Genomic DNA, 16,023 nt, shown 5'->3' with positions numbered 1-16,023 from the left:
AAAGTCCTATTATATGAGAGAAAAAGTTATGTAATGAAAGTGAAATGATTTTCTAGTATCCTTCAACTATAAATTATATAGCATAAAACTAAATATGCTACATTATTAACGTATATTTTGTTTATTGATATTGTATATAATATCTACAAACTTTAAAATGATTAATTTTTGTCGACTTTCACTTCCTGTTTTTTTTATCCAGACTCAAACCTAAATCTTATTTAAGAGATTCAAATTATAACCAATAACTCTGTTGGTTACACTGTCACCTTATAATCATTAAACGCTTACTATATTCTTATATGTTTATTTTATCCTTGCCTGTCGTACTGTGGTTTTGAAGAAGCACATGCAGTGGGCACGCCTTGGTCACAGCCTCATTGGAGAAATTAGCATAATCACTGATACACCGTGTTGATTGCGCGTTTCTCTTTCATAATTTGATTGTTTTTTCGGAACAAATTCTACCAACACCCACCATTTAATAATATCCCTCCAACAACTACACACAACACAGTTTTGTTCTTTTAAGAATTACTCAGCACAACCACAACAGATCTCCTTCACAAGGTTCGCCTTTTGACGACAAATGTTCCCTCTTTATATGCGTGGGACAGTGTCTGTGTTACAATCTCGAGCCGTTTTCATTTTGGTCAGGTTAGTTCTTGTTCCCTCTGACCCCTCAAACAATCGCCATGTGTCTTCTTCTCTGCTGTTTAAATTCTGCACGAATTCTTGAATTCCTAGCATACCCATCAAAACAGTATATATTCTTATTTGATCGATGCAGCATGAGTATGGGTTGCAAGCTCTAGATGTCACAACATATAAATAGTTTTTGAAAGAATTTATTCGTGTACTGCAGGTCTTACTTCCTTGGCATATTTTGTTTTTATTTATCTGAATTCTGAATGACTGGTTGGTTTTCTTCCACTGTATAGGTCTGTTTCCAGAGACAAATATTCGTGGAGCTTTGAAGAGCTGCGGTGTAGATATATACAACAACTCTGGCCAACTCTCTAGTCATATCTTCCCCAACTGTAGCAGGTGTTCGTCCTTGCTGTTGTGGTTCGCAGTTTTGTCAGGACAGGCTCCCATCTCTTGTTCTGTGCCTTCCCACCGATTATGGCTAACTTCTCAGTCACTCTTGCTATGATATAATTGAGTCAGTCAAGATGTGAAAGGGAATAGGATTTGTATATAGACCAGTACAAAGTTTGAAAGCGCAAAGGAGATTGACTAAAAAGGACTCGACTCAGCACAAGCTTTATCTTCTGCCATGGTCTTGTGTAGGTGTCTCTCTTTTTTGACTGGAAAGAGAGAGAAAAACAAGGTAACAAATATGTAGTCATATTGAGTGTGTATTTGATTTCTATTTTCAAAAACTGTTTTTTGGTTTTTAAAAGAAACAAAAGAAAACAGAAATTCACACCAAACTCACGCCTCACCACTTAAGATAACTGACCCCCTTGAACTAGGAACACAGAACAAAAGAAGAGGATGATAAAACATCTCCCAGCTGTTTACCTGCTTTTTGTGGTGTAATGAACCATATAATTTATCTGCTTTGTTTGCTTCTTCAGGGTACTGAACAGTCTTCCACAGGGGACCTTAATACCCAACTTGGTGAAGTACTACACCCAAAGATTTCATCAGAGAGTCGTGATTTGAAGCCGGCCACCGTTGATGTTACAGTACCCAGTGGTGTGCAGAAGAATTCAAGGGGCAATGTGAGGGTTATGAGTCTCGAGAGTCCTGTGAAGACTGAAGTGGAGGAAGCTTATGAAGGGGAAGATGAGCATGAGGAGTCTCCTTCCATCAAGAGGGAGCTCTCTGATTTTGATCTCCAAGTCCACGAAGCTGCTGTGATCCAAGGAAGATATCATCCATCAAGTGAAGAGATAAAATGCCCCAGTTTATATGAACACCAAGCTAACATTCAATTAGAAGACAGAGACCATAAATACAGCAAAAAGAGTGATGATATAATCCAAAGTGGACATGTTAGTGATCCTGGGATTGGCAAGGCTGACTTTTGCGCTTCTCCTAAGCTCAAGCGTTCCTGCTCTGACCTGGAAAGAAGGGATGTACTAAGGAAGACTTCTCATCTCTTTCCGTCTTCAAAGTCACAGTCTTTTGAGAATTTGCAGGGGTTATCAGCATATCAGATGGTTAATCTAGAAAGCCCCAGGTCAGTGATGACTCACGGCAGTGCTGATAGAGTGATGTTGAAAAAGCATTCCTCAAGTCAAGTTCTCCCTTCTAGAAGTAAAAGATTGTGGTGGAAGTTGTTCCTCTGGAGCCACAGGAATATACATAGAATGCAGTTAGGCAAACTGAAAACAATACATCCTGCAAGTGCTGCTTTAAAGAGTCAATGTGGGTACTCTTCAGACACTCTTGAAGCAAAACATGGCAAGGCATTGAGACATGTGGAATTGCCCTCACCCAGCTCATCTTATGGGGAATACTTTCACAACAGCTGCGATGATGGAAATATTGATAAGCAAAGGTGGAGCAGATTTCAAAAAGAGAATTTTGGTTTTTGGCCACAAAACCAATGGGTGGCTTTCTCAACAGAATCATCCTCCTTTAGCAGAGTGGATGAGTGGGTGAAAGATCTCGAAATTCAGCAGCCACCTCCTGAGGATGATTTTGATGATGACAATATTGGAACCATTGCCTTCCCACCTTCTCCTGATGCTATCCCACAATTCATAGCATCCTCAAGCACAGCTCAGTCTGTTCGACATCCAGATGCCAATCTTTCAAAAGAGATATTGAATGCCAATAGTGTGGTTCAGTCCCTGAACCCAGCCTCAACTGCAGCTCATATATCAGGCATTGGTATAAAAGCCATCCCGTCTATTTCACACTTCTCCACTCTCCGCTCTGTCAATTTGTCAAGCAATCTCATAGGTATAACATGTCAGAGAGAAGAATGTTACCCTTAAAAACATCAGCTAATAATAATAATGCTAACTAGATCAACTGATTGGCTCTCCTTTTCATTGATTTGTAGTTCACATCACACCTGGATTTCTCCCAAAGGGTCTTCATACTCTGAATCTGTCAAGAAACAAAATCAGCACCATTGAGGGCCTCAGAGAATTAACCCGGCTGCGGGTACTTGACTTAAGTTATAATCGCATTTCAAGAATTGGACAAGGTTAGTTTCTATATTGGTTAATGCTCAATGGAGGTTTTTACTTCTGGAATTTCTTATCCTTCGTGCAGTATTTTCTATAAATACAATACAATTATCCACTGTGTTTTATCAGGGTTATCAAATTGTACCCTCATCAAAGAGCTATATCTCGCGGGAAACAAGATAAGTGATGTTGAGGGGCTACACAGGTTATTAAAGCTAACAGTTCTGGACTTGAGCTTTAACAAGATTTCAACAACAAAAGCATTGGGCCAGCTGGTGGCTAACTACAACTCACTTCAGGCCCTGAATCTGCTTGGAAATCCAATTCAAAGCAACATCAGTGATGACCAGCTGCGCAAAGTAGTTTGTGGTCTTCTTCCAAAGCTTGTGTACCTGAACAAGCAATCTATCAAGCCTCAAAGGGGACGAGAAATACTCACTGATAGTGTTGCCAAAGCTGCACTTGGGAACAGCAGCCGGAACTCCTACAGAAGAGCACTAAAGAAAGGTGGTGGCCAAGGAGGGTCAAGTTCCTCCAGTGTGCATAGAAGCAGTGCTAGTGTTTCCCAGAAAAGCAGGAACAGGTCAAGGAGCCGAACTAAACATCATTAGATGTCTGTAAAAGGTGCAATTCATCAGTATTTATAAGACTTGATAAAGTGGAGGAGTATTTTTCAAACTTGTTTTTACCCAATATTTGCTTAAACCTGTAACCCACCCTGTAGAATAAGGTTTGGTTATGTTTGTTTCAATTTCAACCTGTTAGTTATCATGGGTGTTTGATTATATGCCATAAAGGAGACTGCTCTAGTCAATGAGATTATGAGAGTCTCTTGGTTTAAGACTTGATGTAATGCAGTCTTCATCATCTCCAATTTTAATGTGTGGAACTTGACAATGCTGAAAACTTGTGTTCAAGCTCCTCCATTGAACTATACTACTATACTCATCTTTTTGCATATCATCACTATGATTCAAACTACGAATGAAGACACACGCCTGTTATTCTTGCCAATGCAAGGAATACTCTGACAAGCACATTCAGTAAAACTGAAACAATGAGTATACTAGTTAGAACTTAGAAATCAAATAAAAAAAAAGATAGAACAATCATTTGTTGCATTGTACTACTAACTTCCGTTGCTTATATCCTTACCGATATACTTCAATTGAATAATATTTGAAAATTTGTGAATTTTCATCTTGTTGGTAAACTCAATGTGGATAAGCTTTTCGGCAATGCCTTTTTCATATATTGATCCATAAACATCAAAGTGTGCTTTACATAATTTCTTTTAGGCCACTGCTCTTCACAGTGATCGAACTTCTACTGCACAATTTGATACTTGAAAGTGGATTTTCGTGGTTGCTAATAAAGATAAATACCTCTAGTGGCCAAGTTTTTCAAAATTCAGAACGAAAAAAATGATCTACCAAACACAGAATTTGACTCCTAAAATTGAATAAGGTAGCCTGGCTAAGGACTAAAACTTGTAAACAGGCTAATTACAGCCTCAGAAAAAAAGGGAAGAGAAGGGAAGGGAAGGGGGGAAGTGAGACACTACTTAATTAAAGAAGTTTTCATACAAACCAGAGCTCTACAATATTGAATATATGCAGAAAAAGATGGGTTCCTAGCAGTTCTTTTGTCGGAATTTTGTTGACAACTAACGTACTTGACCACTTGAGATTTCCATAACCATTTCAAAATGGGATCAGTTTCACTTTTCATTGATAGACAATTACTCACCCACATTGCTTATTGGGTATACATGGTTTATGTATGCAAGAATCACTATTACCCAAGATAATCGTATGGATAACAAGAAGTTTCATTATTAAGTTATTTGATTTCTTACTAAAGGAAACAAAGAAGCTTTGCTATGTTAAATTTTTTTTTCTTACATGAGTAGGAACAATACAATTGTTTCTCTATTATGATTCTAATACTTGATCGTTTATATCCTTGCCACCTATGACCTACCAATCTTCTTTATTCCTCCTTAGAATGAAAGAGGACCCGTGAAGCCAATCACGAGCATACACATAGATTGAATCATCAAAAGAAACCTTTTTCTTCCTTTTGCATTTCATTATCAGAAAACCATTTGATTTCTGTTTCAGAGCACCCTTTAATAGTTAAATTGAAGGCAGCTCCAATTGCTGTTTCTTTCCTCAACTTTCAAAACCTTTGTATTTTTTCTCATGAAACACATTTCTGACTTCTCTTCCCGGGAAACACAACACAAGTTACCCAAAAATTCAAGTCAAATGCTGCACTTCCACCCCATCATCATCACACCCGGGTTCCATCTGATCCACCTGAGCATACTTATAAAGCTTCTCATTAAACACAGCCTGGGGGTCCTTCTCAATCAAATCTCCATTCCCATCATAAGCATCCTTCAAGAAGACACCCCAATTCATCTCAGTTCCAGCCAAGTAAAACACTTGCGGCTGCTTCCGCAGCATCTGATAAGTATGCTTAGTCAAACTAAACTCCTCCTTAAATTCCACAAGGTGATGAATCGACGCCCTCTTCTCCAACGTCAAGCTCAAGAACTCATGAATCACCCCAACTCTATACTTCTCCGCCTCCAACGTCCACCCATCAATCTTACTCCCATCCGAATACGGAGACACCAAAGGAAGCGCGTTGAGCAAATTAAGCTTCCTACTATCATCCAATTCTAAATCCAAATCCTTCCCATACTTCACCGGAAACCTAAACTTCCTCTTCGCGGAATCCTCGTCAACAACGAACTCTTTCTCCAAGGCACTCACTGCCAAGAGTGGGTCCCAGTTCACCAACTCGAGCACCCTCCTCCCGTCGTTTTCGACCACGATTCTGAAAAAATTAGGGTATTTGGAAACCCTATCGCGGAAATCGTCGGGGATGCCGAATAGGGTTCTGCAGTGGTGGATCTTGCTGAGGGGGATGCGGTTGCGCGATGACATCATGAGCAGCTTCCGAACCTTCTCGACTCGGTTGAGTTCTAAAGTGTCCATGAGGGAGCGTTCCTCTGCGAGGAGGTCGTCCATAAGGTCGGTGAACCCTAGCCATGTTTTGGCGTCGGTGTGGCGGTAGGTCTGGAAGAGGAGGGGGTGGCGCTGGATGAAGCGGGAGACCTTGCGGCCGCGCGGGAAGCCGAGCTCGCGGTGGAGCTTGCCGGCGTCGTCGAGGCGCAGGACGTGCTCCGGCTGGGCGGAGAGGAACTGCTTAGAGCGGGTCACGAAGCGGAGGAGGGCGTCGCGGTGGAGAATGCGCTCGAAGTGGGGGATGCGGTTCGGTTCGGTTCGGACCGGGGTGGTGCGCGGGCTGGGCTTGGGTTTGAGTTTTTTCTTGAATATTTTGGGGGTTTTGGTGACAAGGAAGGAGGTGGAGAATGGGGCTGAGGAGGAAGAGGGGTTAAGGTTTAGGGTTTTAGAGAGGAAGGAGAAGAAGCGCCAAGCCATGAATCTCAACGAGAAGCATCCATCATCGATGCTATATATAGGGGATGTTGATCAAACAGCATATGTGATTTGGGAAAAAAAAAGTTGAGAAAAAAAAAACCTCCGACCTGCCGGATTCGAACCAGCGACCTAAGGATACCTGGTGTTACCAACTACAGTCCTCCGCTCTACCAACTGAGCTAAGGTCGGATATATTACATGGTTGCACAAAATAATATTTATAAACACTTTTTTATGTGTCATGTTTATCTATATTTTCATTTTTTTTCAAGTTTTTAATTTACCTTAGCAACTAAAACGTATATATTTTTTTATTCTTAAATAAAATTTTTAAATAACAAGCATTCTGAAGATATCTTAACATTTTAAGTCTGAAAATTAATAAGAATCATATCCCTTCAAGTGAGATAAAAGACACATTTCATAATTGGTTAACCACTTTTTCAATAAGGGATTTTTTTTCTTCTAAAGGTACGCTCTTTTAGTTTTTAATTTCTCTGTTTGATTGCATAACTTGAATGTCAAAGTGTTTACAAGTGATAGCATCCACTTGTCTGACAACTATGTAACTCTACCATCATTATGTTTTAGTTGAATTAGCAGTGCTGGTCAAGCCTACAACTCAGTTATTTGAGATATTAGTGGATGATAATCATTCAACAACCTATCACATTAACTCACAATTAGGTAATTTCCTATTCCAAAATACACAAACTGACATATTCTAACATTATAAATTCACGGGTACACTACAGGTGTGTCTGTATTCTAACTTTACTAGAACTTTATTATTTACTTACTAACTTAAGATCGGACGAGGTGGAACATGGTAAAAACAATAAGCAATTATGCTAAAACCTATATATTTGAAATTGTAATCAACTATCAGTACTCCAATTAATTTTTATTGTAAATACGTTCATATATATCTCGAACAAGCTTCAATTTGTTTGATTTTAAGTTGTAGAAGATCAACATTAGTTATATAATATTTGCTTCTATATCTTTTTGATGTAAAAAAGACACAAAGACAGGCATTTAAAAAACATAACGAGACATGCACTTTGTCAAGAGGAAGTCACACCTTCTTCCAAGCACGCTTTTGTATTTAGCATAATTCACAACAAATTTGCCGTTAGTGTTTAATTCAAGTAATGACTAACTTATTTAATGTGTCAAAGTGACAATGGAAAATTTGCTTCTATATCTTTTTTAGTCTTTAATTCAATAGACTAAATTTTTGAAGTCAAATGGAAAATTTCTTGAAATTAACTTGAGAATTCGGCAAAGCCAGAAAAAGGGTAAGCCCACATCATATGTTGTAATCGTCTCCTCAGACTAGTTTAACTTGTTTGGATCTCATTATTTTGGAGAAAACAAATATTTTTTATTCCAAATAAAAAAAAACTCTTTTGATTGTAAACTGCTTTAAACACAACTAAATCATGAGAATTACAGTAGTCCTTAACAAATTCTAATCGTAAACAGTTCCTTGCTTCTCACACAGTTTTAAAGATTTTTAGGTGAAAAGAAAAGCTAAATTCTCAAAGTAGGGAAAGATGACTGCAGGTATCAATTATATTATTGTGCACTCGGAACACACAACCAGCTAATTCAAACCGCTAGATTTCTGCGTTACGTTTGTTTATTCCAATTAATCAGTGTCAGTACATCCAACCAGAGGTCAGGTAATTTTACACTGGCTGATGGAGAATGTGACTTTTGATTTCACGTTATAAACATTGACAAGATTTATCAAAATATAGTTTTGCCGGGCCGTTACATTACAGGAGATATTAAAGAACCCATGAAATCAATGAGAGCAGAAAAATAATTCTTCTATACGAATATGGGGGGGGGGGGGGCGGCATTAACCGCTGAGCATTTTATACACTACAGCAAACAAAACATAAATATATAACTTATTCTATCACCATCTTTCCCAATCTTAATCCTCATGTGTCTGTGTAACTGCAATCAGACATCACATGAAAAATGAAATCTACCAGTATACTTCTTCCTCTGTTCTGCTCTGCTCCTCGTTTGATAGTTGCAAGGCCCTATGTATATGCCTTACGGCTACATAGGAGTTGTGGTGGTATCATTGACGAGAATTCACTCTTTCCTCTATTGTTTTTGTTCCGGCTTTCTTTTTTCTGTCCAAAATTTTCAATCCCCACTTTCTATGGCGGAGCATTATGATAATAAATGAACATTATGAAAATGAATATATGAATATTATGGTCTAATTTCTTCAGGGCATGAATGAATTAATTTGCTTGTCTCTTAAATAAAGGTTTTTGACAGATCAGGAGTCTTTGATCGCTGTCACTTTCTATTTCTACAACTCGCGCATCCCATTTTAGCCTTGTTGTTAGAGCTCTGGCTGACTCTATTAAAGGAACTATGTCACGAATTATAATCCAACCCTGCAATCATGGCCATCGTTAGCATATCAAAAGACAAAGACCTATAATATATCAATTCGGAGGGAAGTAGCTATCTGGTGAAAACCTCCTGCAAATCTAACATTTCTCTATTGCATGATGCTTTGCTAGGAAGTAAGGTGTGTTTATTTTATTTTATTTTTCACCCTAAGCACATAAAAGAAGCCATTTTAGCTTTCTGCTTTCACTGAGAGAAAAAAAAAAATCTAACTTTCGACTGCGTCTCAATGTTGACAGCAAAGATCAACTCCTAGAAGTACAGGACATTTTAGAGTACAAACTACATGACATAGTAAATTTTTAAAGCTAGCTTCATTGCTCAAGAAAAGGAAAACCTTAATGAGGTTTAAAACAGGCAGGGCTACAAACGTAAGGTCATGAATGAATACAATATTAGGCAAACTGGAGGTAAGTTCATATGTACAAGTGTGTAATCTTCCACAAAATTAATATCCAGCAACTTTTACTATCCTGTTAGTATTATTAGATTATATGCTCAAATCCAGGGCATTATGCTTTGATCCAATAAAGAAACAGACAGAATATATTACATTACTGCATGACAATAAAGCTTCACCAAAGTGAAATCTAGAGACTCCTTCTGTTAAGAGTTTAGTTAAGGTTTTGAAAAGGTTATCCTTACTCCAATGAGTGTTGAATAAAAATGGCTGCACTTAAGCTCATAGTTTTATATATTTATACCTTGTAACATCAAATGAAGCAAGTAGGAAAACACAAAAATGTAAGAGGTAAATAAAAAAATAAAAAAGTAAAGCCCAAAGTATTTTTACATACCTCTGGACGGAGTAACCTGTCAATTTCAATGAACATGTCAAGCATGGTACATCTGCGCTGCTGAGCAAATTCAAGGGATAAAAGTCCAGCTGCATGCACCAAGTCATAGGTTCTAGGATACGTTGGGAAGGCCTCACACCTAGAAGGTATCAAGACATAAATGCTAATATTTTACATAAGGAAATCAATAATTCTATATGTTTGGAAGGTATCAAGAAATTAAAACAAAATTGAACAAGGTAAGGAATAAAGAATTTAGCAGATGGCTGAGAATTTACATTCAGCCAAGCAAAAAAAAAAAAAAAAAGAAACAAAAAGGCAAACAAAGAATCATGAAATTCTAAAATAAGAGAAAGGAGGTTAAAATACCAATCGTGCAAAACGCCAACATAACCTCGGTCCTGGATCAAGGGAAGATAGTTGAGTCCACTCAGAGGGACCACATTCATTACCCATAAGGATTTTCCAGCTTGCAACAATGCAGAATTAAAACCACCGACATGAGCATTCATGTCTAGTACATTTCTTAGCATGTTATAAGGTGGTGGAGGGTCCTCATCACCAGGTCTCTTAGGATGATCAGAAAATATTAAAGGTGACAGAAGAGACCAATAATTACGAACTGCTGCTTTCCAGCTTTCAGAGTCTTCAGCAAATTCATCAGATTGCAACCCTATTGCAAGTAAATATATAGATATTAAGATAACCTACTAGAAAGGAGATTTCATTCAGTGATACAGTACAATGAAATCCTTCTATTAAGAGAAATCTATAAATAAATGTTAAAGAGTATAACAATTACCAAAGATTGCAAGCTCCTTCTTGTTCAAGTGATCTCTGGAAGGCCAAGTTTGCCTCTCTTTGACAGAAATCCAGCGGCTGCTATGTGTTCCTCCTATGCAGTTTTGCAGTTCTCGATAATACGGAGACTCCACATCATAGCCTTTGCCACATAAAGGAGGGGGAGAACTATTCTTTCTGAAAATACAGAGAGGAAATGCTAATTATCAGGGACATTTATAAAATTTTATGTAGTATACAAATGTATATTCATATAACACAGATCCTAGTTACTAGATGTCTCTTTCCAGGATGTACAAAGTGAAATACATTTTCATCAATACATGTCACAGAGGTGCTACCTTGAACTATAGCAATTCCTTTTAATAGTTTTCTTCCATACAACAGTTTCATCTTGCTGAGACAGCATATCCCAGCAAAGGTTTTCAGCAAAACTTTGTATGATCTTCCATCTTTTCTGACTGTCTTTGTCACGAGCATTTGTAAGTGGTGAAGTCCAGACAAAGTAGCCCCCCGGTCGTAAAAGTCTATCAGCTTCAATCATGAGAATGCCATCTATACCATGTAATATGAATGTTAATAAATGCAGAACAATTAAAGCTATGGTTTTAAAGATCAGAAGTAAATTTTCAAATTCTTGAGTTTAAACTTTGAAAAGGGAATAATAATATGAAATAGAGGCAACTTGATGGATGAAATTCATGCAGACATAAGAGAAATACTTCAACAAGTTAACTCCAGTTTGTTGGATAATTCAATGACTAGGTAAATAAACATAAAAGGTATGCATATATTTTGCTTTTAGTAGGTTTTCAGTTAGACGATGGGTGTAATATTTTATATTAATTCTAATCTAATGAATTTTGAGTAAACAGGAAACCCATATGCAATCAATGATGAGTGATTTTCTCAATAAATACTTAACAGAAAAAAAAATCAAATACTATGTTTAGGTTGACTTTGGCAGAAGACAATCAATAAGCTACTTTAACTTTGGGAAACTTCCTGTAAGAAAGAACTGAATTTCTTTTTTTTCCCAAAAGTGTACAGCATACAATCCCCCCCCCCCCCCGGCCCCCCCTTCCCCCAAAAAAAAAATTGTGGAGTTCAAAAGTAGAATTACATCAGAAAACAAAAAGGGAATGTATGACGAGACTTTCAGGCATCTCACATGGAAGATTTTCAATGCAGGTGACATAAATGGATAGAGCGATATTTTTAATCAAAATGGGAAAAACGTATTGGGTTAGTTGAAACAACCAGAAAGAACATAGAAGCCCAGATAACTACTATAATCTATCAATATTTTTTCTTGGTTCCCAAACAGTGATGTAGGCATATGCTTGATGGGGAAAAAAATACAACACCAGAGGGAACAGCCAATTGACATAAATCATCAAATAAAACTGTGTCCAAAATTTCAATTAAAGAACCTAAGAATGAATGCATTGCAATTAAAAAATCACTTAGATCTAAATGAGAAAATCCATGTAGCAAGCTTATTTAGGTGAAAACCATAAATGTTAGGACAGTCAACAGTTAATATTTTCCTTGGTTCCAAAAGAGTGTTGATGGATGGTCTAAGCTCACTTGTGAAACAATGCAATACCACAACAACCAGACCTCAACGTTCAATTCCCGAATATGTAAAAATTAAAAAACATAACTTGAAGAAACAGAATGGATAAGTACTGTAAGTCTATAAGAACAAATATTATTTCTTATTTTCTGGTATCTAATTTCTCCTTCCAATGACATTCATAATCCAACATCTTGTTTGGAGTTGTCAAATAAATGCATAGAATGACAGAATCACATTGACCTTATAGATAGTAGGAGGAGGAGGTTTTCAAATATACCTTTTCGGTCCCAATCAATGCCACATCTTGCACAATGCAACATGTCAAAGGAGAGAGATGGGTAAGGCAATTGTTTTGAAGTGAAAGAAGCAACCATAGCAGGAAGACCCCTCTCAAGTGTAAGCTGAACTTGACTGCCAGAAGGCTCATAGCTTGCAATGCACATAGTTAAAAGCTGACTCTGAAAGAGGTGTGCTCCAAAGCTACCGTAACCACAGCCAATGTCCAGTATGGTTCTAACCTGTATATTTAGAATGCCAACATGATTAATCAAAGAACATTTTAGGCAAGGAACAAACTTTAAGAACTAAGTTCACATTCAGTACCACCATAACCTATCAGAAAATCTATCACAAAACCCTCCAAATGCAGGGTACAAAAAAATTGACATAATTACCCACCAAGTAGATGAGGAGATGCTGCTTAGCCAAAGATGTCGACAAACTTACTCAATAATCCCATGGGATTTTCTGGCACTTAAAGACAAATAATTGTATCATTGTAGAGCAAGGTACATGCTTAGAACAGTTCAGATATAAATATGGTTAACATTTCAAGGAAAGAGAAAATATTCAGATTTTATTCATTGTTCGAAGAAAATACCTTCAAGATAGTTTAAGGATGATATCTATTTTAATATCAGCACTATTAGAGTAAGCAATGAAGTTAAGCCAATGCAGATGCCCACCCATTTATCAAAATTAAGCAAAGTAGATGAATTTAAGAATGCTAAATTTTATAACTAGCATGCACTGAATTAGTGGAATATGACTATAATTGATGAGGGCCACCACAAAAAATCCTTAACTACACCATTTTCAATGGAGAATAAATATTCATTTACCCCAGCTTGTATGAAGCTAGATTCATTTCTGAGTCCAATCATTTCTGCGATTTGATGTGAGTAGTCTTCAACACCATCAAACATGAGAGAGGCTGAACGAAAGGAAATTTGCTCTTCATCAAGCATCATCATCCTGTAACCAAATAAAATACATGAAAACTTTAAGATGAAACAATAGCTCAAAGTATGACAGCAACTAGGGGAGAAGTATATCACTCACTCACCTTTTGGTAAAGCTTCCAGAAGAAAGAACCTCCTGTGCAGTGATTTTAGTATTAGCAATCCAGATAATATCCCTTCCAGTAGGCCACCTAAGAGGAATCTTGTAATTTGGTGGAGAGAGAACTAAACAATTTTGCCTGAGCTCATGACGACATTGCCGGTCAAACTCATTTCCATCAGAAAAACCAAGAGCTAGATTGTCAGAAACATTAAAGCAAGGAACATAATTTTCAAACTCCTCAGAACAGAATTCCAATTCTTTCAGCCTTGAGGGAGCATAAGAAATCTCCCCAATATCCAACAGGTCAGATACAAGTTTCTCTTGGAGTCTTCTATAACCATGGTAAATGTGACCTCTTGATGCAGTTGAAATCGATATTGTCCACCAAAAAGATCCAGCAAGAGCAAGAATAACTATAAACACTAAACTAAACCTCAAGAAAAGAAGAACCAACTTGAGCCTACTTCTTGGAGTGCCAATAATGAAGGGATCAGATGAGAAACCATTCTCACTGATGCCGTATTTGGAATTAGAATTATCCGAAAAAAGCAACCTAAAGGGAGACCTCAAGGGTGAGGGGTGACCAGAGGAACCTCTTCTATCCAAACCTTCCTTTTCTGATTTATCTTTGGATTGAGAGTCCCATAAGTCATTGTTGTTGCTATCAGGGATCCGAATAGATACCCCTCTGTGCAGAGGTCTGGACATTCTCTAACCAATAAGCTCAATGCTTAAAGTGCAAATCCTCTATGAATACACCCAAAAACCAATCCAAGTTCGTTATTCCAACATCATTCAAATTGGTGTAGAGAAAATCATTGAGTGAATCTCCCTCCAATTCAGCAAACACAAACCTAACATCAAAAAGGAAAATGATGGTGTTCATTCAAAATAGAAAAAAAAGCAGTAATTTAAAACACCAATCCAGCAAATTAAACAAAACTAACTTCCTATTGAGAGAATAAAAAATATGTGAATAGAGAAAGGTAGACCCTTAATCAATTAATCCACGCATTCACAGTTCACACCACCAGATCCATCACCGACCCAATATTGAAATGCTTAGTAACAACAAAAGATTTAAATTATACCCCAAAGAAAGAAAGAAAAAAAACTTGAGTGGCAATTACAAGTCTGAAGTCGGAAAGAACAAGATTCGAAGAAGTTAAAGTTGAAGTAGAGAAGAACATAGGTTGGTGGATAACACAACAAACAGTTAAATCACTTGCAGCTACTTCCATCAACATTAACTAGACCCTCATTAAAGCCTAAGCTCATTTTCCTTTTTGAAAGAAAAAAACACCGTCAATGTGTTACCAAATCGCAATCCAGAACCGAATCACAAATAGTTAACGGTAATTTTCGTAAAAAAAGTGAAAAGAATCACCATCTTTGCCCATCCCAATCGAAACCAAGACACGAGTCATAAGAAAAAGCGCAAGCTCATTTTCTTTTCTTTCTTTTTTTTAAGAAAAACAAAAATGAAAAGAAAAAACGAAATTGACGTACCCCAATGGAAATTGAGAAAGGAAAAACAAAATCCCATTTAGATCAATGCAGGAAGCAACACGAAAGAGCGAAAGATTGGGGAGAGGCTTCAGATCAAAGGGAATGAGAAAAGGAAGAAGAGCTTTCGAAGATGCAATGACAAGTACCTCCTTCTTGTTGAGGGCAACAACAACACAACAAAGAAGAAAAGAAAATTAAGAATCCAGAGAAACCAGGATGAATTTTATAGACACTTTTGTTTTATTGCTTTGGTGCACAGTCCCTTTTGTATCTCTGTCCCCTCTGGTTTTAGATTTCGCTTTGGTAATGGCTTCTCTGTATTGTAATTTGTAATGGGTATCTTTCTCTCACACACACTCGCTGCTTCCAATGTTAACTCTGATTATGAAACAAATACGAACATACATAGCATAAGCAACCAGATTTTGTACTGATCCGATCGTGACTCGTGACACTACCCCCCAGGCCAATATTTCAAGAAATACATAACTAGTAGTAATATTTAATAATGAAATGATGGTTTTAAAATATGACATGTTTGTTTATTTATTAATTCTATTAATTATGGCGAGCAGTAAATAAGTATATAGTGTAAGATGTTATTAGTACTATGATAGATTAACCTGTATTAATTATCCGCGCAGAACAGAAGAAAAAGTGGGAACTAGGAAGCTACCTAAAAAGGGACCCTAATTAATCTTCTACGGGAAATCTTTCCTGCTAATCACGTCGTATCCTAATAAAAGTTTGCACTCAACTTGTGGAATTTGTAGGCAATTAATCCCAGCCCCACATGATACCTTATGGATCTTGTTAACATTAACGATGGTTTTCATTAGTAACAAATATAGTACTGTAGTATTTTTTTGGTACATAATTAACAAATATATTATTGAAATACGCATTTTAATAAATTTATTAAATAGCCTTTTTGTGTT

At 37.1% G+C, this 16,023-nt stretch overlaps 3 protein-coding genes and 1 non-coding gene across 8 annotated transcripts; 1 reads left to right on the top strand and 3 right to left on the bottom strand.

The window, feature by feature from the left end:
- The first annotated feature begins 168 nt into the window (after positions 1–168).
- LOC100810094 (uncharacterized) lies at positions 169–4,110 on the top strand. The gene is made up of 5 exons (XM_003527853.5): positions 169–657; positions 942–1,333; positions 1,584–2,919; positions 3,023–3,169; positions 3,282–4,110. The coding sequence occupies exons 2-5, from the start codon at positions 1,280–1,282 to the stop codon at positions 3,761–3,763; spliced, it is 2,019 nt and encodes a 672-aa protein (XP_003527901.2). The 5' UTR covers positions 169–657; positions 942–1,279; the 3' UTR covers positions 3,764–4,110.
- A 918-nt stretch (positions 4,111–5,028) lies between these two features.
- LOC100809565 (protein WHAT'S THIS FACTOR 1 homolog, chloroplastic) lies at positions 5,029–6,793 on the bottom strand. Its single transcript, XM_003527852.5, has one exon. It carries the CDS (start codon positions 6,605–6,607, stop codon positions 5,414–5,416), a length of 1,194 nt encoding a protein of 397 aa, XP_003527900.1. The 5' UTR covers positions 6,608–6,793; the 3' UTR covers positions 5,029–5,413.
- Positions 6,709–6,796, bottom strand: TRNAY-GUA (transfer RNA tyrosine (anticodon GUA)). The gene is given in 2 exon segments: positions 6,709–6,744; positions 6,760–6,796. It is a non-coding gene; the product is annotated as a tRNA-Tyr (tRNA).
- A 1,630-nt stretch (positions 6,797–8,426) lies between these two features.
- Positions 8,427–15,559, bottom strand: LOC100795712 (probable pectin methyltransferase QUA2). 5 transcript variants are annotated; one of them, XM_006581469.4, is made up of 9 exons: positions 15,086–15,559; positions 13,578–14,430; positions 13,354–13,486; positions 12,510–12,750; positions 10,992–11,205; positions 10,652–10,827; positions 10,219–10,522; positions 9,850–9,988; positions 8,427–9,036 (listed from the first exon to the last, which is right to left on the bottom strand). In XM_006581469.4, exons 2-9 carry the CDS (start codon positions 14,282–14,284, stop codon positions 8,878–8,880), a joined length of 2,073 nt encoding a protein of 690 aa, XP_006581532.1. In that variant the 5' UTR covers positions 14,285–14,430; positions 15,086–15,559; the 3' UTR covers positions 8,427–8,877. The 5 variants fall into 5 exon arrangements, with proteins under 5 accessions (XP_006581532.1, XP_006581533.1, XP_006581535.1 ...); XM_006581470.4 differs by having other exon boundaries at positions 15,232–15,559; XM_006581472.4 differs by lacking the exon at positions 15,086–15,559 and adding an exon at positions 14,668–14,984.
- Between the last annotated feature and the right edge of the window lie 464 nt (positions 15,560–16,023).

The sequence above is a fragment of the Glycine max genome, chromosome 6 (assembly GCF_000004515.6).
Source record: "Glycine max cultivar Williams 82 chromosome 6, Glycine_max_v4.0, whole genome shotgun sequence".
NCBI classification, from domain to species: Eukaryota; Viridiplantae; Streptophyta; class Magnoliopsida; order Fabales; family Fabaceae; genus Glycine; species Glycine max.
This window is presented reverse-complemented; position numbering and strand designations above follow the sequence as displayed.